The 15,948-nt window shown below is 38.6% G+C and overlaps 1 protein-coding gene across 2 annotated transcripts in view; it reads right to left on the reverse strand.

The window, feature by feature from the left end:
- topaz1 (testis and ovary specific TOPAZ 1) overlaps positions 1–13,785 on the reverse strand; it is a 140,791-nt gene extending 127,006 nt beyond the window's left edge. Inside the window, exons 1-8 of one of the 2 annotated variants that reach the window (XM_081375650.1) lie at positions 12,616–13,785; positions 8,135–10,499; positions 7,874–7,944; positions 7,305–7,366; positions 6,932–7,043; positions 6,721–6,773; positions 6,484–6,570; positions 4,747–4,810 (exon numbers count right to left, since the gene is read on the reverse strand). In XM_081375650.1, the coding sequence (XP_081231776.1) occupies positions 4,747–4,810; positions 6,484–6,570; positions 6,721–6,773; positions 6,932–7,043; positions 7,305–7,366; positions 7,874–7,944; positions 8,135–10,499; positions 12,616–13,462 (3,661 nt within the window). In that variant the 5' untranslated portion in view covers positions 13,463–13,785. The remainder of the gene's footprint in view (positions 1–4,746; positions 4,811–6,483; positions 6,571–6,720; positions 6,774–6,931; positions 7,044–7,304; positions 7,367–7,873; positions 7,945–8,134; positions 10,500–12,615) is intronic. The other variant, XM_081375651.1, reaches the window with a different exon arrangement.
- Positions 13,786–15,948: the final 2,163 nt, after the last annotated feature.

Consider the following 15,948-nt stretch of genomic DNA (forward strand, 5'->3'; position numbering starts at 1 on the left):
TGAGACAAAAGTCTCACCTCCAAGTCATCCTAATCTACATTTCATTCCCTCATCCCTCACCCCCTCTTCTCTCTCATACTCAGATCACCTGAATTCACCCAAGAAAATACATGGTTTAAATGTTAACAATTATCATCCAGTTTTATAAATGTTTGGTATCATTTGAAATGTCTCAGTGCGACTGGTACAAAGGTCTCATTTAGGTAAAATAGGTAAAACAAAAAGTAATAAAGTTTTTAGGAGTTTAGAGATAGCTGACACACAAAGGAAGGTGGTCTCCTGGCAAATGGCCTCATACCCCCAAAAGGTGTCACCTCTGAATGCAAATTTCCATTGTTAGCACACGTTTCCATGTGAAAGAGGTTCTGTCTATATAATGGAATGCAGCAAAGGGGCTCTGGGCCTTTTTGTAACTCAAGTTGACCCATGATGCTAAGAGTGAAGTCTTAGCATCATGTATCTTAAAGGAACACTCCACCGTTTTTCATATTAAATTATGTTATTCCCTTAACTAAGACTCAGTGCGTGCAATCAATCGCTCTGGCGTGCGGCGACACTTTGATAGCACTTAGCTTAGCCCAGTTCATTCATTAGGATCCAAACAGAGATGAAGTTAGAAGCGACCAAACACCTCCACGTTTTCCCTATTTAAATACAGTTACACGTGTAGTTACACGACCAAGTATGGTGACAAAATAAAACGTGCCGCTTTTCTAAGCGGGTAAAAAGGATAACTATAATGTATGGCAGAATAGCACTTGGGAGCACTTCGACTCGGCGCAGTAAAAAGTCACGTTGGTTCTAATGACAGAAGTGAGAGGGAGAGGGGGAGAGGATTTTTCAGGAGTGATGATATTACTGCGCCGAGTTGAAGTGCTCCCAAGTGCTATTCCGCCATACATTATAGTTATCCTTTTGAATTAATTATGAATTAATTTTGATATATAAGTCGCACCTGACTATAAGCCGCAGGACCAGCCAAACTATGAAAAACAGTGTGACTTATAGTCCGGAAAATACGGTATATTAAAAAATGTCCTGGTTCTTCCATGCTTTATAATGGCAGTGAATTGCTATATCTGTTTTAAAGTCCATAAAAGTGCATCTATCCATCATAAAAGTGCTCCACACGGCCCCGGGGGGTTAATAAAGGCTTTTTGAAGTGAAGTGATGTGTTTGTGTAAGAAAAATATCCATAATTAAAACTTTATAAAGTAAAAAAAATTTGCTTCCGGCCAAACGAACATACGGATTCCACTTAAGTGTAAAGCGCAACTTATGTAAGTAATGTGACATGCTGCTGATATTTACGCTTTGCCATGACGTCACAAGTTGCGTAAGTTATGCAAGTTATGCATTAGGCGCAAGTAGACTGCATATGGCCGTTTGGCCGGATGCTATAATTTTACTTTGTAACGTGTTAAATATGAACATTTTTCTTACACAAACTCATCGCTTCACTTTAAAAGGCCTTTATTAACTCCCCGGAGCCATGTGGAGCACTTTTATGATGGATAGATGTACTTTTATAAAGCTTGGAAGAGCCAGGACATTTTTTAATATACTGTAACTCCGATTGTATTCGTCTGAAAAAAGAATGTCATATATACCTAGGATGACTTGAGGGTGAGTAAATTATGGGCTAATTTTAATTTTTGGGTGAACCATCCCTTTAAGGAGACATTGGAACTATAAAACCAGAAAGGAGAGAGAAAAAAAAAAACGTTTTTTGCTCATGCAAAACGAAGCAATTCGTTTTTAATCCCTGATTTTAGACAAATAACAAATACATTATAGTTTGAATACAATTTAAAAAACAGCGCTACACGTTATAATTAGGAAATTAAACTTATCATCATTAAATCAGGCGATAACGACAAAAAGAAAGAGAAACATCGGACATTGTTAAAAAAAATAGGCAAGACACATTGCTATGACAATCAACATGCATGCACTATTCTTACAATCACCAAATTGGGTTCTGTTCTGTTCAATTGTATTCAACAGTTCTCCTCGCAAAACAAAATTCATTTCAAACACACAAATAAGAACAGTTTATTAGCAAAGGAAATTAATCGCAACACTAACATAACAGCAAAGCTAATGTTTTATGTTAGTTTAGGCTCAGTTTAAAGGGGTCATATAATGCCATTTTTCTACAAGCTAATATGATTCTTTAGGGTCTAAATTAAAAGTTTGTAATATACTTTAATTAAAAATTCTCATTAGTATTGTAAGAAAACACTAATTTTACTTGGTCAAAAACAGCTCTGTTTTCAGCACGCCGTTTAAGTGCATGTGTCTTTAAATGATAATGAGCTTTGCTCACCCTCTGTTCTGTGGGGCGTTTTGCCACAACAACACATGTGGAGTGTTGCCTTGACAACAGTTGAGGGTATATTTTGGAGAATGGCAGCAGGAGTCTCTGAGGACACTGTGCAACCGTATCAATTTGAACCGGAGTCGGAAAACAGGACGTTTCTGAATGGTTGGTTAACGTAATGTCACTTTGATCTATCTTTGTGTGTACTGGCAGGGTAGAGTAGTGAGATACGAACGCTATGTGTTTACTGATGTATACGTTAGTTCATTGACAGATTGATGTTACAGCTAATGGTCATGAAAAACTTTTTTTCGGTAAATGTAGGCTTGTCCGTGATGCGTAACGTTATCTATGCAGTACAACTGTCAGGGCTGAAGCACTAAAATTTTACTGATCTGTTTAAAAAATAAAAAAATCTGTGAGACTATGACAACACATAAACAACACATACTCAGACAGGAGCTAATACCTTTTTCAATGTTCTCGTTTATAAAGCAGTCTGGTGATAAATGATTTGCGCAAACATGAAAGCATTGCTGTTGATCGTGGGGAATATTAGGAACATCAAATTGACTGCTGTGTTCGTTATTACACCCAAGAACAGAACACCACAATCGCTTAGACGCCATTCTGCTCCAGCTTACCAACAATGCGGACTATGATGACAGCTCGCTCACGAGCGAGGGCGGGTCTGTGTTGAAACGCTGCTGTCAATCAACAATTGTGGGAGGGGCGTCCCACCGTGTGACGTCACACGGTCGAACGGCTTGATTTGAGATGGGGGAAAACATATAAGAAGATTAAAAAAAAACCACTGGATGGATTTTTATCATTTTATGATGGTTGTGTACAGGCACTGCCAACACACATTTCAGTACAACCAACTTGTAAAAGTGCATGTACCATTATATGACCCCTTTAAGCTCAAACTAACCAAAGTAAAACCTTTAACGTTTCAATCATTAAATTAAACTAACTGAAATCGCAGACTATCATCATGCTGATTTTCAAACTCGTCAGATCACTGTTCTTTTCACACTGTACGACTGTCTGGGGTAGCATTCAGTTGCTGCTGTGTGCACACTGCACGATGTATCAGCAACAGGGGGTTTCACATTGCATGACTTTACAATAAGAAGAATCGCAGTCTACAAACTACATTTCACAACCAAAAATATGCAAAAAGTGATAAGGAAATAACGCAAGATCATGTGTGCTAGAGACCGGAGTTCTCGTGCGAGACTGAAATTGTTATAAAAAAAATTATAGCCTGCAAGAAGCTTGACATCCAAATTGTCTGTGCGGAATATGGAGGAGGAAATGATTGGGGAGATGCGGGGAGCAAATATTGTGTGTTCTGCAAAGAAAGTTGGAGGTAAATAAATAATTTTGCAATGTGCTGCTGCCAGCCGCAAGGTTAAGCAAATGTTAGTGCTTTGTTTCTGTTTGATATAGAGTAATTGTAAATATATCTCTTAAAATACTGATATTCTGGGCTATAACTCCTCCCCAAACAATCCGCTGTCCTGTATCTTGCTCTCTCATTGGCTGCAGGTCATCGCCAACGTAATTTTCAGTCAAAACACATTTGAAATAGCAGGATTTTGAATCGCCGACAGGTCCAGCTATTTAGAATGCCAAATATCTCACGGGCAACGGCGACTCATCAGCGATTCTCTCAGATTGTGTCTTTGATAATTCACACTGCGTGATTGTCACTCGCGTGAACGAGCACCAATTTGATTTCGATTTCGGGCATTTGCCAGCGATTTTCGAGTGGGATTGCGCATAATTTTATTTTGTGCTCACAACCAAAGTGTGCGTTCATAAAGACAAGTATATTGGCTATTTAAAACAGAATAATGGATCTGTGCGTCATGACTTAAAGTGACAGCTGTCTAATATAACAGCTTTCAAATTATAAGATAATATAAAAAATATCTATATGGCAGTTTTTCTCCTATGGTATCAATGTCAAAATAGAGGCCACTGAAAATACTGAGTGGCTAGTAACTTTGGAAAAACACTAGCCACAGTGGCTGGTGAGCAAAAAAGTTAATGTCAAGCCCTGGATATAACAATGATAATTATAATGATGATCATAACAGTGATCATCCAGATTTAGTTCTACCTATATATTGTATTTGCACTATGTATTTCCCTGCCGTCAAAATACACATAAATGTCAGGACACTCGATTCCTGGCCAATGTCCATGGACCACTGGTTCTTTGGCAAGTTGTAAACACCTTTAACTTGAGAAGATCATTGTTTGTTTTACTTCTGTTTTCGCAGTAAAGCCCTATTAAAACCAGTCATGTTGCAGGATGTTTTGCCACACAGTCCGGCTGAGGGGGCTTGTCCCATCGGGAAAATGTTGTCAATGCATACCCTCTATTTCTTTAATAAGTTAAGTTCTGTTACCTGCTCGTAGAATAAGAGCATGTTTACCAACATGACAGAACTTCTTCACTGTATCCATGCAGAACTGAAACAAAACAATGCAAACCATAAACACAAACTCAGATGATACTGAAACAATAAAAAAAAATTCAGAAGGGGGCAGTCGTGTCAAAAAACACTGAACCAGAATTACAGCGGGGGAAATAAGTATTGAACACGTCATCATTTTTCTCAGTAAATATATTTCCAAAGGTGCTATTGACATGAAATTTGCACCAGATGTTGGTAACAACCCAAGTAAGCCATACATACAAAGAAACAAACAAAAACAAGTTCAGAAATTAAGTTATGTGTAATAATGTGAAATGACACAGGGAAAAAGTATTGAACACATGAAGAAAGGGAGGCGCAAAAAGGCATGGAAAGCCAAGACAACTGCTGAAAACTTACAGTAATTAAAAAGCAATCCAGCCCCCTGTCAGTGGAAATTAATAACAGCTGGTTCAGTCCCAAATGATGGCCTACAAAAAGGTCTCATTGCCAAGGTGTCACACAAGACACATCTCATGATGGGTAAAAGCAAAGAGCTGTCTCAAGACCTTCGCAACCTAATTGTTGCAAAACATAATGATGGCATTGGTTATAGGCGCCATTCTAAGCTTCTGAATGGTCCAGTGAGCACTTTTGGGGCCATAATACGGAAGTGGAAAGACAATAATTTCACCATAAATTTGCCTCGACCAGTGCTCCTCGCAAGATTTCTGATAGAGGAGTGAAAAGAATAATCAGAAGAGTTGTCCAAGAGCCAAGGATCACTTGTGGAGAGCTTCAAAAAGACCTGCAGATAGCAGGTACTGTTGTCTCAAAGAAAACAGTAAGTAATGCACTCCACCGCCATGGCCTATATGCATGCTCACCACGCAAGACTCCATTACTGAAAAAAAAGCATGTTGAAGCTCATTTAAAGTTTGCTGCACAACATTTGGAAAAGCCAGTGAAATACTGGGAGAATATAGTGTGGTCACACGAGAGCAAAATTGAACTGTTTGGATGCCATAATACACACCATATTTGGAGGAGAAATGGCAGTGCACATTACCCTATAAACACCATACAACTTGGTGTTGGCTCTTGGACAACTCTTCTGATTATTCTTTTCACTCCTCTATCAGAAATCTTGTGAGGAGCACTGGTCGAGGCAAATTTATGGTGAAATTATTGTCTTTCCATTTCCGTATTATGGCCCCAAAAGTGCTCACTGGACCATTCAGAAGCTTAGAATGGCGCCTATAACCAATGCCATCATTATGTTTTGCAACAATTAGGTTGCGAAGGTCTTGAGACAGCTCTTTGCTTTTACCCATCATGAGATGTGTCTTGTGTGACACCTTGGCAATGAGACCTTTTTGTAGGCCATCATTTGGGACTGAACCAGCTGTTATTAATTTCCACTGACAGGGGGCTGGATTGCTTTTTAATTACTGTAAGTTTTCAGCAGTTGTCTTGGCTTTCCATGCCTTTTTGCGCCTCCCTTTCTTCATGTGTTCAATACTTTTTCCCTGTGTCATTTCACATTATTACACATAACTTAATTTCTGAACTTGTTTTTGTTTGCTTCTTTGTATGTATGGCTTACTTGGGTTGTTACCAACATCTGGTGAAAATTTCATGTCAATAGCACCTTTGGAAATATATTTACTGAGAAAAATTATGACGTGTTCAATACTTATTTCCCCCGCTGTATATTACAGCACACACCTTTTCGTCTCCATCTCTTGGCATGTGCAGGAACCAACAGACACTTCGCAGGCAGGTGCTATATTCACTAAAGTAGTACCAACAATACTGAAGACAGAGAGAAGTTTGGTACAAAATGTGCTACATGTGGATAATGCATAAAAATAAAAACAAAACAGAAAGGTAATGGTAAAATGAATATAACACTAACATTTTGTGTGCTCTTATCTATCCGTGTCAAAGATTGAGTATACTCACACTGCTGTTTACATTTCTCAAAGCAGAAGTCTCTTTTGCAGTCACTTCAACCCCTTGAGCATAAAACATGTTGCATGTGACATTTATGGTTAGATTGCTTAATTGCTTAAATTGACTGTATATTCCAAAACACTACATATATTCATAAGCAAACTTGAACATTTCAGGCAAATTAATCTCAGATCTTAGGTTGGTGTTGAGTTTGACCTACCATTACCGCATGTGTTCATTACAAGACTTGTTGCTCTTGTGTTTTTTACTGTAATAGCACACAGATTGTTTGTTTCTCTCATCTCTTGGTTGTTATTGCAGTCTGTGGCATGCTACAAGATGAGGACACAAAATATTAACTCTCTGTTCATCACAATTTATGTTCAGAACCAAACATCAAATAAGTGTTAAAAGTTTAATTTCTGTGCCACTAGCAGCAACAAACAGAATTGAAAGGATAAGAAGCAGGTTTCCCCCAAAAAACTAGTGTCTCTTTTGCTTGAGGAGAAGCCACACAATTAGTATAATGGCACACTTTAAAATAAAATCATCACAATATAATGCGCAAATGTTTTGGAGCAATGCAAACTGACCTCTGACTTTAAAGTATTCATACACTGGGTAGGCTGAGCTATGTAACTCGGTGCCTCCTTTACTGTAGGTGAGAAACAGAAAATAAGTCACTTTCTTATAAAAAAATAAAGTTAAGAAAAAGCTCTAATATTTGATGGACAACAAAATGTTGTCCATATAGAGAATGAGACCTTCGGACACCTTAAAGGGATAGTTTGCACAAAAAAAATCTGTCATCATTTACTCACTCTAAAGTTATTTGAAAACCTGTATGAATTTCTTTCTTCTGCAGAACACTACAGGATATATTTTGAAGAATATTGGTAACCAAACATTAACTTCCATAGTATTCATTTTTTTTCCATTATTATTCACAATATTTTCTTTTGTGCTCAGCAGAAGAAAGAAATTCATACAAGATTGGAACAACTTGTGACAAGGGTGAGTTAAATGATGACAGAATTGTCATTTTGGAGTGAACTATCCCTTTAATTAAACTATTTAGGAATTAGGACACAAATTAAACTCAAAACTCAAATTAACATTTATGCTTAAAATATTTCTGTCAAACAATTCAAAGGTCACATACCTATCACAGTACCACCATCTTTCAAATCTTCCGTCTTGGCGTCTACAGCAGTTGAGTGAGGTTCGCTGATGCTTTAAAATAAATTATAGATTAAGAAACAGAACCATATTCAGTAAAAAAAAAAAAAAAAACTCTAAACTTAAATGCATCACCAAATAAGAAGAAATAAAATTAAATACAAACAGCAATCTTACAGTAGTAAGACTTTCTTCGCACATTTAAAAAGATCCATCATTGTTTATTAAATCTTAAATGAATTACCGATCTGTGCTCAGGTCCCAGACAATCTTGCAGGGATTTCCAGTTTGAAGTTTCGACTCAGATTTTTGCTGTGTCTCTTCATTCTCCTCTGTTGGCGTATCTTCGTTACTCACAGTTTCAGTGACAACAGCCCCGAACAACTCTGGATCATCCTGTATCACATCCAGTATAAGGACATCTTCTTCATATGCTCGAGAAACATCCAGGAAGCTGTCGGAAACCACAGGAGATGGTGGAGGGATAGAGCCTTGTTCTTTATCTTTAATCTGACATGTCCCATCATTATCAGACAACAAGCTTTCAGCAGCATGAAGTTCCACTGACTCCTCATCTGAAGACAGAGTAGCGAAATTCTTGTTTTCATCTTCAGAAGATGAGTCTGTGATTGTGTAGCTGTCAAATACTCGCGTTCTTTTCCCTTCTACTGAACAGTCGGGGTTGCTGTCGGGTGTATGCACAACCGAATTTGGAGTAACACTTTTGATCTCCTGGTCCACCGAGGAAGAGGTTGTCACTAAAGAAGAATGCTGTGCTTTTAGCATTTTTACTTTAAGACATATTTGCGAGAGTGACCCTGGGTTATAGAGAACTCGTCTACCACCATTTTCGACCCCCTCCTGATCCTCAAATGACGTTGCTCTTGAGGTTTGGCTAACAGGTTTGGGATACAACGAATCTTTGGGCAATTTTTGATCGTCTTCCCTGATGACAGGAACATCAGACTGATTGTTAGACCCACTTGAAAGCATTTCCTGATTAGACTTCTTGAGAAGGGAATGTTTTTTTAAAAGACCATTCCCTTCTAATGACACTGCATAGTCAAGACCATTACATTTGTAGTTGTTACCCTGTTCAGTCATTACAGGTGCAGAGTACTGAAGAACATCCTCAAAAGCTTTCTTCAGACTTTGGTTTGACTTAAGCTCCGCCGGTTTGGAAACATGAGTGAATATGACTCTTGGACTGTCTACTAGACATTTCCAAGCCCTTTCTGGTGTGCAACTGGGTGGCTTTTCGCCAAACGCACTGCAAGTGCTGTGTTCTGCAAGTTTCGAAATATGAAAAATATCTTGAGTCATTGTACCTCTGGGATTGTTAAGACTTTGTGCTTGATATTGTGAAGTCATTTCCAACACAGCTAACGTGTCAATGGGTGGCTTCTCACCTGGTGCAGAAGAAAGTAGTTGCCCCTCCAGTACTTCTCTTGTGTCATCACTGCTCTTGCTTTGCTTTGTGGGTTTGGAAAGTTTGTTTTGAACATCCTTATCTGATAAGCATTCAGGTGCTACACCGTGAGAAGTCTGAACGGTGGCAGGAGATGAAGTGGTCACAATCCACCGGGGTCCAGTTAGATGCGATGGTCTGATTTCGTTAAGAGGGCCCATTCTGGGGAAGGGCCAGATTTTGCATGTGCGTGCGCATGATGATTGAGGGAAAAATATGTAGGCTTGCGTTCGCTGGCAGGAGAAACTCTCAGGTGAGTTCACTTCACAATCAGAATCCTCATTTCTTCTGTCCTCCTCCTCTTCATCCAGTGAAAGACCCCTGTTCTCAATGTCATGTCCGAAACCAAAACCATTGACAGTAACTCGTCTGAGTATTAAAGGTGGTACACGACGCACTGGGCTGGAAGGACTTTCAGAGATGTTATTCATTTTACAGGCCTTGTCTTTCTCACAGAAACGCACAACAGGACCGTTGTCTTCACAACGTGGGAGTACCGAGGCAGTTCCTTCAATGTCGGTCTGTCTCATCCTCTCACAGTCTGGATTCCTTACAAGGCAAGCATCCCATTCCTTTACAGATCCATCTGGAGTCTCTGCTGTGTCTGAAATGTATGTGCCGCCTGTAGCTCCAGATGGAGGATCACCTGATGAGAAAGAAGCACAGCTATGGGTTGGAGTGGAAACTTCCCAGGATTGGTTAGCAATCTTACTTCTTTGCTTCCTGATGCCATGGAGATGAGGTTGCACGAGAAAACTGAATTCTTTCATTAAGCACCTCACTCTTTTGCATTTCCTCTTTTGTACCGCTGGCAAGACACATGAGAAATCACGTGAGGCTATGTCAAACACTCGGGCTACATCACACAGTTTCACCATGGGGTTTTTCTCAAAGCGGAAAATCGGTGTGGTCGGGGGCCGACGGGACTCAGAGTTATGACAGGCACCTTTCTGCCACGCAGTCGGGCTGGGGCGGCCAGCTCTCGATCTGTGATTGAGTAAACGGGCCAGATTCTTACTAGGGGGAGGAGTGTATTTTACATCACCACACAAAGCACAGCACGAATTTTTCACCAATCGTTTGCGGTCTTTCCTCGAGTCTGACCTAAGTCGTCGTCTCAGCTCAACTTTTGAACTGATATCTGCAATCAGAGACAAAGAATGTGAAAAGGGTGAGAGTAAAAATGCAATATGAATATAAAGAGCCTCCCTATAACTGCTTTCTCCCAAAACGCTGACAGATTTCTCCATTAAATTATATCAATCAAAATGCTTGGTATTCTCCACCCAGAAAAGGAAATTCTGCTATCATTAACTCACCCTCATGGAGCCCGAGATGTATATGAATTTTTTCTTCAGATGAACTCAAAGTTTTTTGTTTTTTTTTTAAATAGTCCATATAATACAAGTGAATTGAACCCAAAAGTTGACACTTCAAAAACCACACCAAGCGATGATGACTACCCATATGGCCGTTTATAAGAGCGTCATGAAGCACTACATCAGCACATTGTGAAACGTAAAATAAGTGCATTGTGAACCTCGCACGAGAAGTAACATGGAAGCACAGAGAACCTTCACAACACATGCTTCACAACGTTCCTGACATTTACATCAACTCAAAACATGCATATGATAGTTTATAGTTTACAAGGAAGCTTATACAATAAACATCACTTCCGTCCAACTGTCAAAGAGCATCATGAAGCACTATGTTAGCACACTGTGAATGTGAAGTAAGTGCCTTGCGAAACTCGTGCAAGAAGTAACACGGAAGCACAGACCTTCACAACACACTTAGCCTATATCATGCTTCACAACATGCTGACGTTTACATTAACTCAAACGTGCATATGATTATAGCTTATAGTTTATAAGGAAGCGAAGGTTTTTAAAAAAAAAAAAATTATTACACATCTATCGTTTCGCTTCAGAAGACATTGATTAATCCACTAGGATAAGGTGACCAGATTTCTGAAATAGAAATTTGAGTAGTCAAAATATCACTGAAATCACATTTGTTATTATCCATTATTTAAAAAACAGGGACAATACATTTTTTAATGTTTGTGTTTTTTTAATTGTTGTGGGTTCCCTATATTATTATTAACATTAATAAGTATTATGTTCGTTTGATTATTGGGATTTTTGGTCTAGTTTTAATACAATTCACCTCACCACTTTTTTAACTTCAAATGTTTTGTTACACTTGTGCTTGAAAATAACTCTTACTATTCTTATTTGGGCTTGTTACTTTGCATTTTAGGCTTAGACCTATATTAAGCAGAAAGTGTGTGTATTCTGCAAATGTAGGCTATTTGTTGCAAGTGTAATTGTTTTGTTTTTGCTTGTTGTTTTTTTAAATACATATAGTTAAGTGTGGAAATTACTACGTTGAGACTGGAACTTCTGGAGACTTTACAATTGTGCAAAACAATCCTGCACCCTGTTGAGGCCCAGTAATAAAAGCACATACAAAACAGTATTAGGCCCTACTTTATATAAACAAGAAGTAACAGTAGCATGTTACTACCCTGAAAGCAATAACGATGTTTCTTTGGCATTTGATGATTATGGTGCTCTGCTCTAGTCTAGGTAACGTTCTTCATGAAGTACGACCAAGTACAGTAGCTCACAGCGCCATCTGTTGGTGAAAATAATCAACATGATTGCTCCTATAATCAGCAGGCTGCTGTATGTTGGTTGGGCTTTTATGCAATGTAGGCTATTTGTGGATTTGCGGGTTGTTTTGAACAAGTTGTAAACCGGGGACAATTCAGGGGACAGCTCCAGTGGGGGACAGGACACCAAAAATCGGGACTGTCCCCAGAAAACGGAGACTTCTGGTCACCTGACACTAGGATCATATGGATTACTGTTGTGATGGCTTTATGTGGTTTTTGAAGTGTTGACTTCTGGGTTACTATCAACTTTTATGGATTTACAGAGATGGATTATTTTTCTAAAAAAAAATCTTAATTTGTGTTCATCTAAAGAAACAGTCATAGGCTACACATCTGGGACAGCATGAGGGTGAGTAAATGATGTGAATTTTCATTTTTGTTCAAGATGGATATAAATCAATGCACTTATAACAAATCTGTTGCTCATCTCTGCCTCTTGAAGGGATGTATAGTTAACCCAACTGACTTTGCTGCCTGTGAAACATGAGGTCTGGAAATAAATAACTGGGAAACATGTTCCTTACTAAATTACCTCCACCTTTATTTGCATGTATAAGGATGTCTTGACCCTTACTTGGTGTTCGTCCAGATATAGTGGGTCTGGCTTTACTTGCATGAGCACTCCGGACTTCCGTCTTGATGGTAGTTTTCACCTGTCCATCAGACCCACCAAAATGATCAATAAAGAGTTTCCTCGGTTTCCTTCCCCGACGAGATTTTTGTTTTTCTTGACTGCCAGGTTTTTTTTCGTATTTTGGTTCTAGTTGGGCAGGTGGAGTTTGATCCACTGATTCTCCACAGACGGTGGATTTAATAGAAATATTATCTGACTCAACCGACACTTTACTGTTTATATACGACAGTGCGCGACATGGCGTTCCCGTTGGCCCGTGTATAACGCGCTTCCCGCCACTTAGATGTTTTTTCCTGGCAAAGCACAAAGCTAAGCGCAAACGGTAGAAAATTTCTTTTTTATGTTCAGGCAATTTTTTCAGTGCTTTTTTGGACGCTGACCGACTCCTTGTACGGGTAACTTGAGCTTTAGTAATTCCACCTCCACAGTTACTAAAGCCACTGACTCTGGATGTGAAAGTACCTTGATTATAATGCCCTCGCCAGTCGTCATGTTCAGCATAAGCGTCTTGTTTGGAGCTCGCCTGTCCGTCAAAATAGGGCGGTGGTTGGGGGTCGGCGGTAGTGCAGATTTCGTGGGCGTTTAGCTCTGAGGAAACGAAATCTGCTGCCTCCGGAGCTGGATAGCTGTCTTGGCCTTGTACCTGTATGCCACGATCGGCAAGTGGATTTAAACCAGACACAGTTTTAGGCCCAGTCCATCGCCGTTTATTCTGCTCTAATTTGTTATATTGCTTAAACGAATCCCTCTTTAATCTGATCCTCGAAACGCCGTTGCATGGAAACATTACTATAGCCAACTGCGATTAAGTAACGTTAACGAAAAACTTGTCACGCATAAATTAACTCAAATCTTTTTTCTCCTCAATGCACTTAAAAAGCAGCATGTTACGATTTATACTGAGCACAAATTGTCGATGTAAGGCACACAGAGACTGTTAAAGACAGCGTCGCATTAAATTCGCTGTTTCCAGCGAGACGTGCATCAATCGCGATAAAGCTATAACGATAGACTAAAATGGCAAGAGGTAACGTTAATATACAGATGCACGTCAAAACGTATTTTTTAAAGACAATATAATGAAATATATGTTCCTCAATACCTGTCCGTGTCACTTTGAGATTATTACTAAAACAAAAAAAACACCCTCCCACTTCCAATTTCGAGTTAAGACATGCGCAATTGATGGTAGAGTATTCGATGAATACCGCCGCCCCGTGGTTTAACCTTGCGGCTCTGGTTAGTCTTTTTTTTTTTTTTTTTTTTTTTTTTTTTTTATTGATCTGAATAACAAAACATTATGAATTATAGAAAGATAGCTTCCATTTCTAAGGCTTTTTCATTTTTAATCTAATTTTTAATCTTTCACTGATTTTGCAATGAACCTCTTTTATTTATAGTAAATTAAAAAAATAAAAATCTTTCTGGAAACTATAGGCTGTTGAAACACTACAAATTTGAACCAGTGACTGCAAGAATGAACTAAAATTGAGAAGTCACTTCTCCTGAATCTTCAAATGAATTACAATTCAGTTGTAAAGTAATTTAGTTGTAAAAGTCCTCACGTTGCGAAGACTAAATTAAGGCAAGGAATTCCACACCGAATGTTTATAGGAAATTGCTGGATAAGGGATGTCATACAGGCATATGAATGTTCTTTACAGATATCAGTCACCCTACTAAATCTAAATAAATAAAAATCTAATTAGTAAATAAAAATCACCCTGTCAATCAAAGAACAGTCATATATAAAAAAAAAGAAATTAAAATAGATAGGAAGTTAGAAATTTCTCTTCATCTTCTTAGAAAACACATTACCGTTTAATCTAATCAGCACAGGCAGCATATTGTACAGGGGTGTCCAATCCTGGTCCAGGTGTGTTTAATTAGTGCTGGAGTCAAAGGCCTTGTCCACACTAATATGTTTTCGTTGGAAAACGCTTATTTTTTCTCTCTGTTTTGGCTTTCCGTCCTCACTGAGACGGTGTTTTTATTAATGAAAACAAAGCTTTTTTAAAAAATGCTCTCCAAAGTGGATAAATTTGAAAACTACGTTTTTGAGTTGTAGGCCTAGTGTGGACTGTCAAAACGGAGGTATTTAAAAACGACGATTTAAATTTAGTCATGTGATGCATATTGTACCAATAGATATTCATGTTTATACCGTTATTGTGCCTGTTATGTGCTATTCACTTTCATACTGTTGCTAAAATATGTTAATTTGCACACTGCCACACTCTTCATATCACAGTCCTGCAAAGATGACAGGAAATTTACTCATATTTGCTGTCCTGCGGCAATACATGAGAGCAGTTGCGTTTTAGAACAAATAAATGTGACCTGGACGCATCAGTGGATGGTGAGATATTTTGCTACATAAACTGATCCTGTCAGAAGAATTGCGCGATAACTTTATTATTTATAACGTCGGGAAACGGCTGAAAACGCTAGTGTGGTGTAACGCTAGGTCACTTCCGTGATTTGGGAAACGCCTGTAAAAGTCTTTTGCAAAACTCACAAGTGTAAGGGAAAAGCTAGTAAATTTAACACTCCATAGAAATATATCCAAAAATATTTGTGCATTCGAGTAAGTCCCACAGTAGAGATGAGTCCCACCTTAGAACCCAAGCAATCCGGATGGTTCAAAGCACGTTTTATGGGTAATCGCTTTAGTGCCTGGTTACAAATCAGACAAAATCACTTTATTATATAAGATGTTTGAACTACGTTATAACGACCATTCATGTATTTTAACTTATATGTTTCATAATATATAACTGGAGCTATAGATTGTGAAATCAAACATTTCTTGTTCTTAGTGTTTTTTTAGTTAACTTACACAATTCAGTTGACAATTACTATTTAATAGCTGTCTGTATTTCTGTAAAGCTGTGTGTACTGTGAAAAGCGCTATACAAATAAATATATTACTTTATGGCAGAAAACTGGTAGACTACCTGTTTTAAATATTTTCACAAACTGCTTTTATCTTACCTTGTACATAGCAGTGGATTTAGCTGTAGGCCTACATAACAGCAGGATTTAGACATAAAGCTACCACAGCTCACGTTAGCTACAAGTTATCGCAAGAACAGCTTTAGATCAGGCATATTACTGCGGTCCTAAGGTGGGACTCATCTCTACAGTGGGACTCATCTCTTCACTCTTTTCACCACACCTGCCTTATATAACCGGGTCTGGGTAGGAGTGGATTGACGTGCAAATCTCACTCACCAATATTCATTGGCCCCTTTTTTCTACTCAGAGGTGATT

This window comes from Scardinius erythrophthalmus (genome assembly GCF_964197995.2).
Source record: "Scardinius erythrophthalmus genome assembly, chromosome: 10".
NCBI lineage: Eukaryota > Metazoa > Chordata > Actinopteri > Cypriniformes > Leuciscidae > Scardinius > Scardinius erythrophthalmus.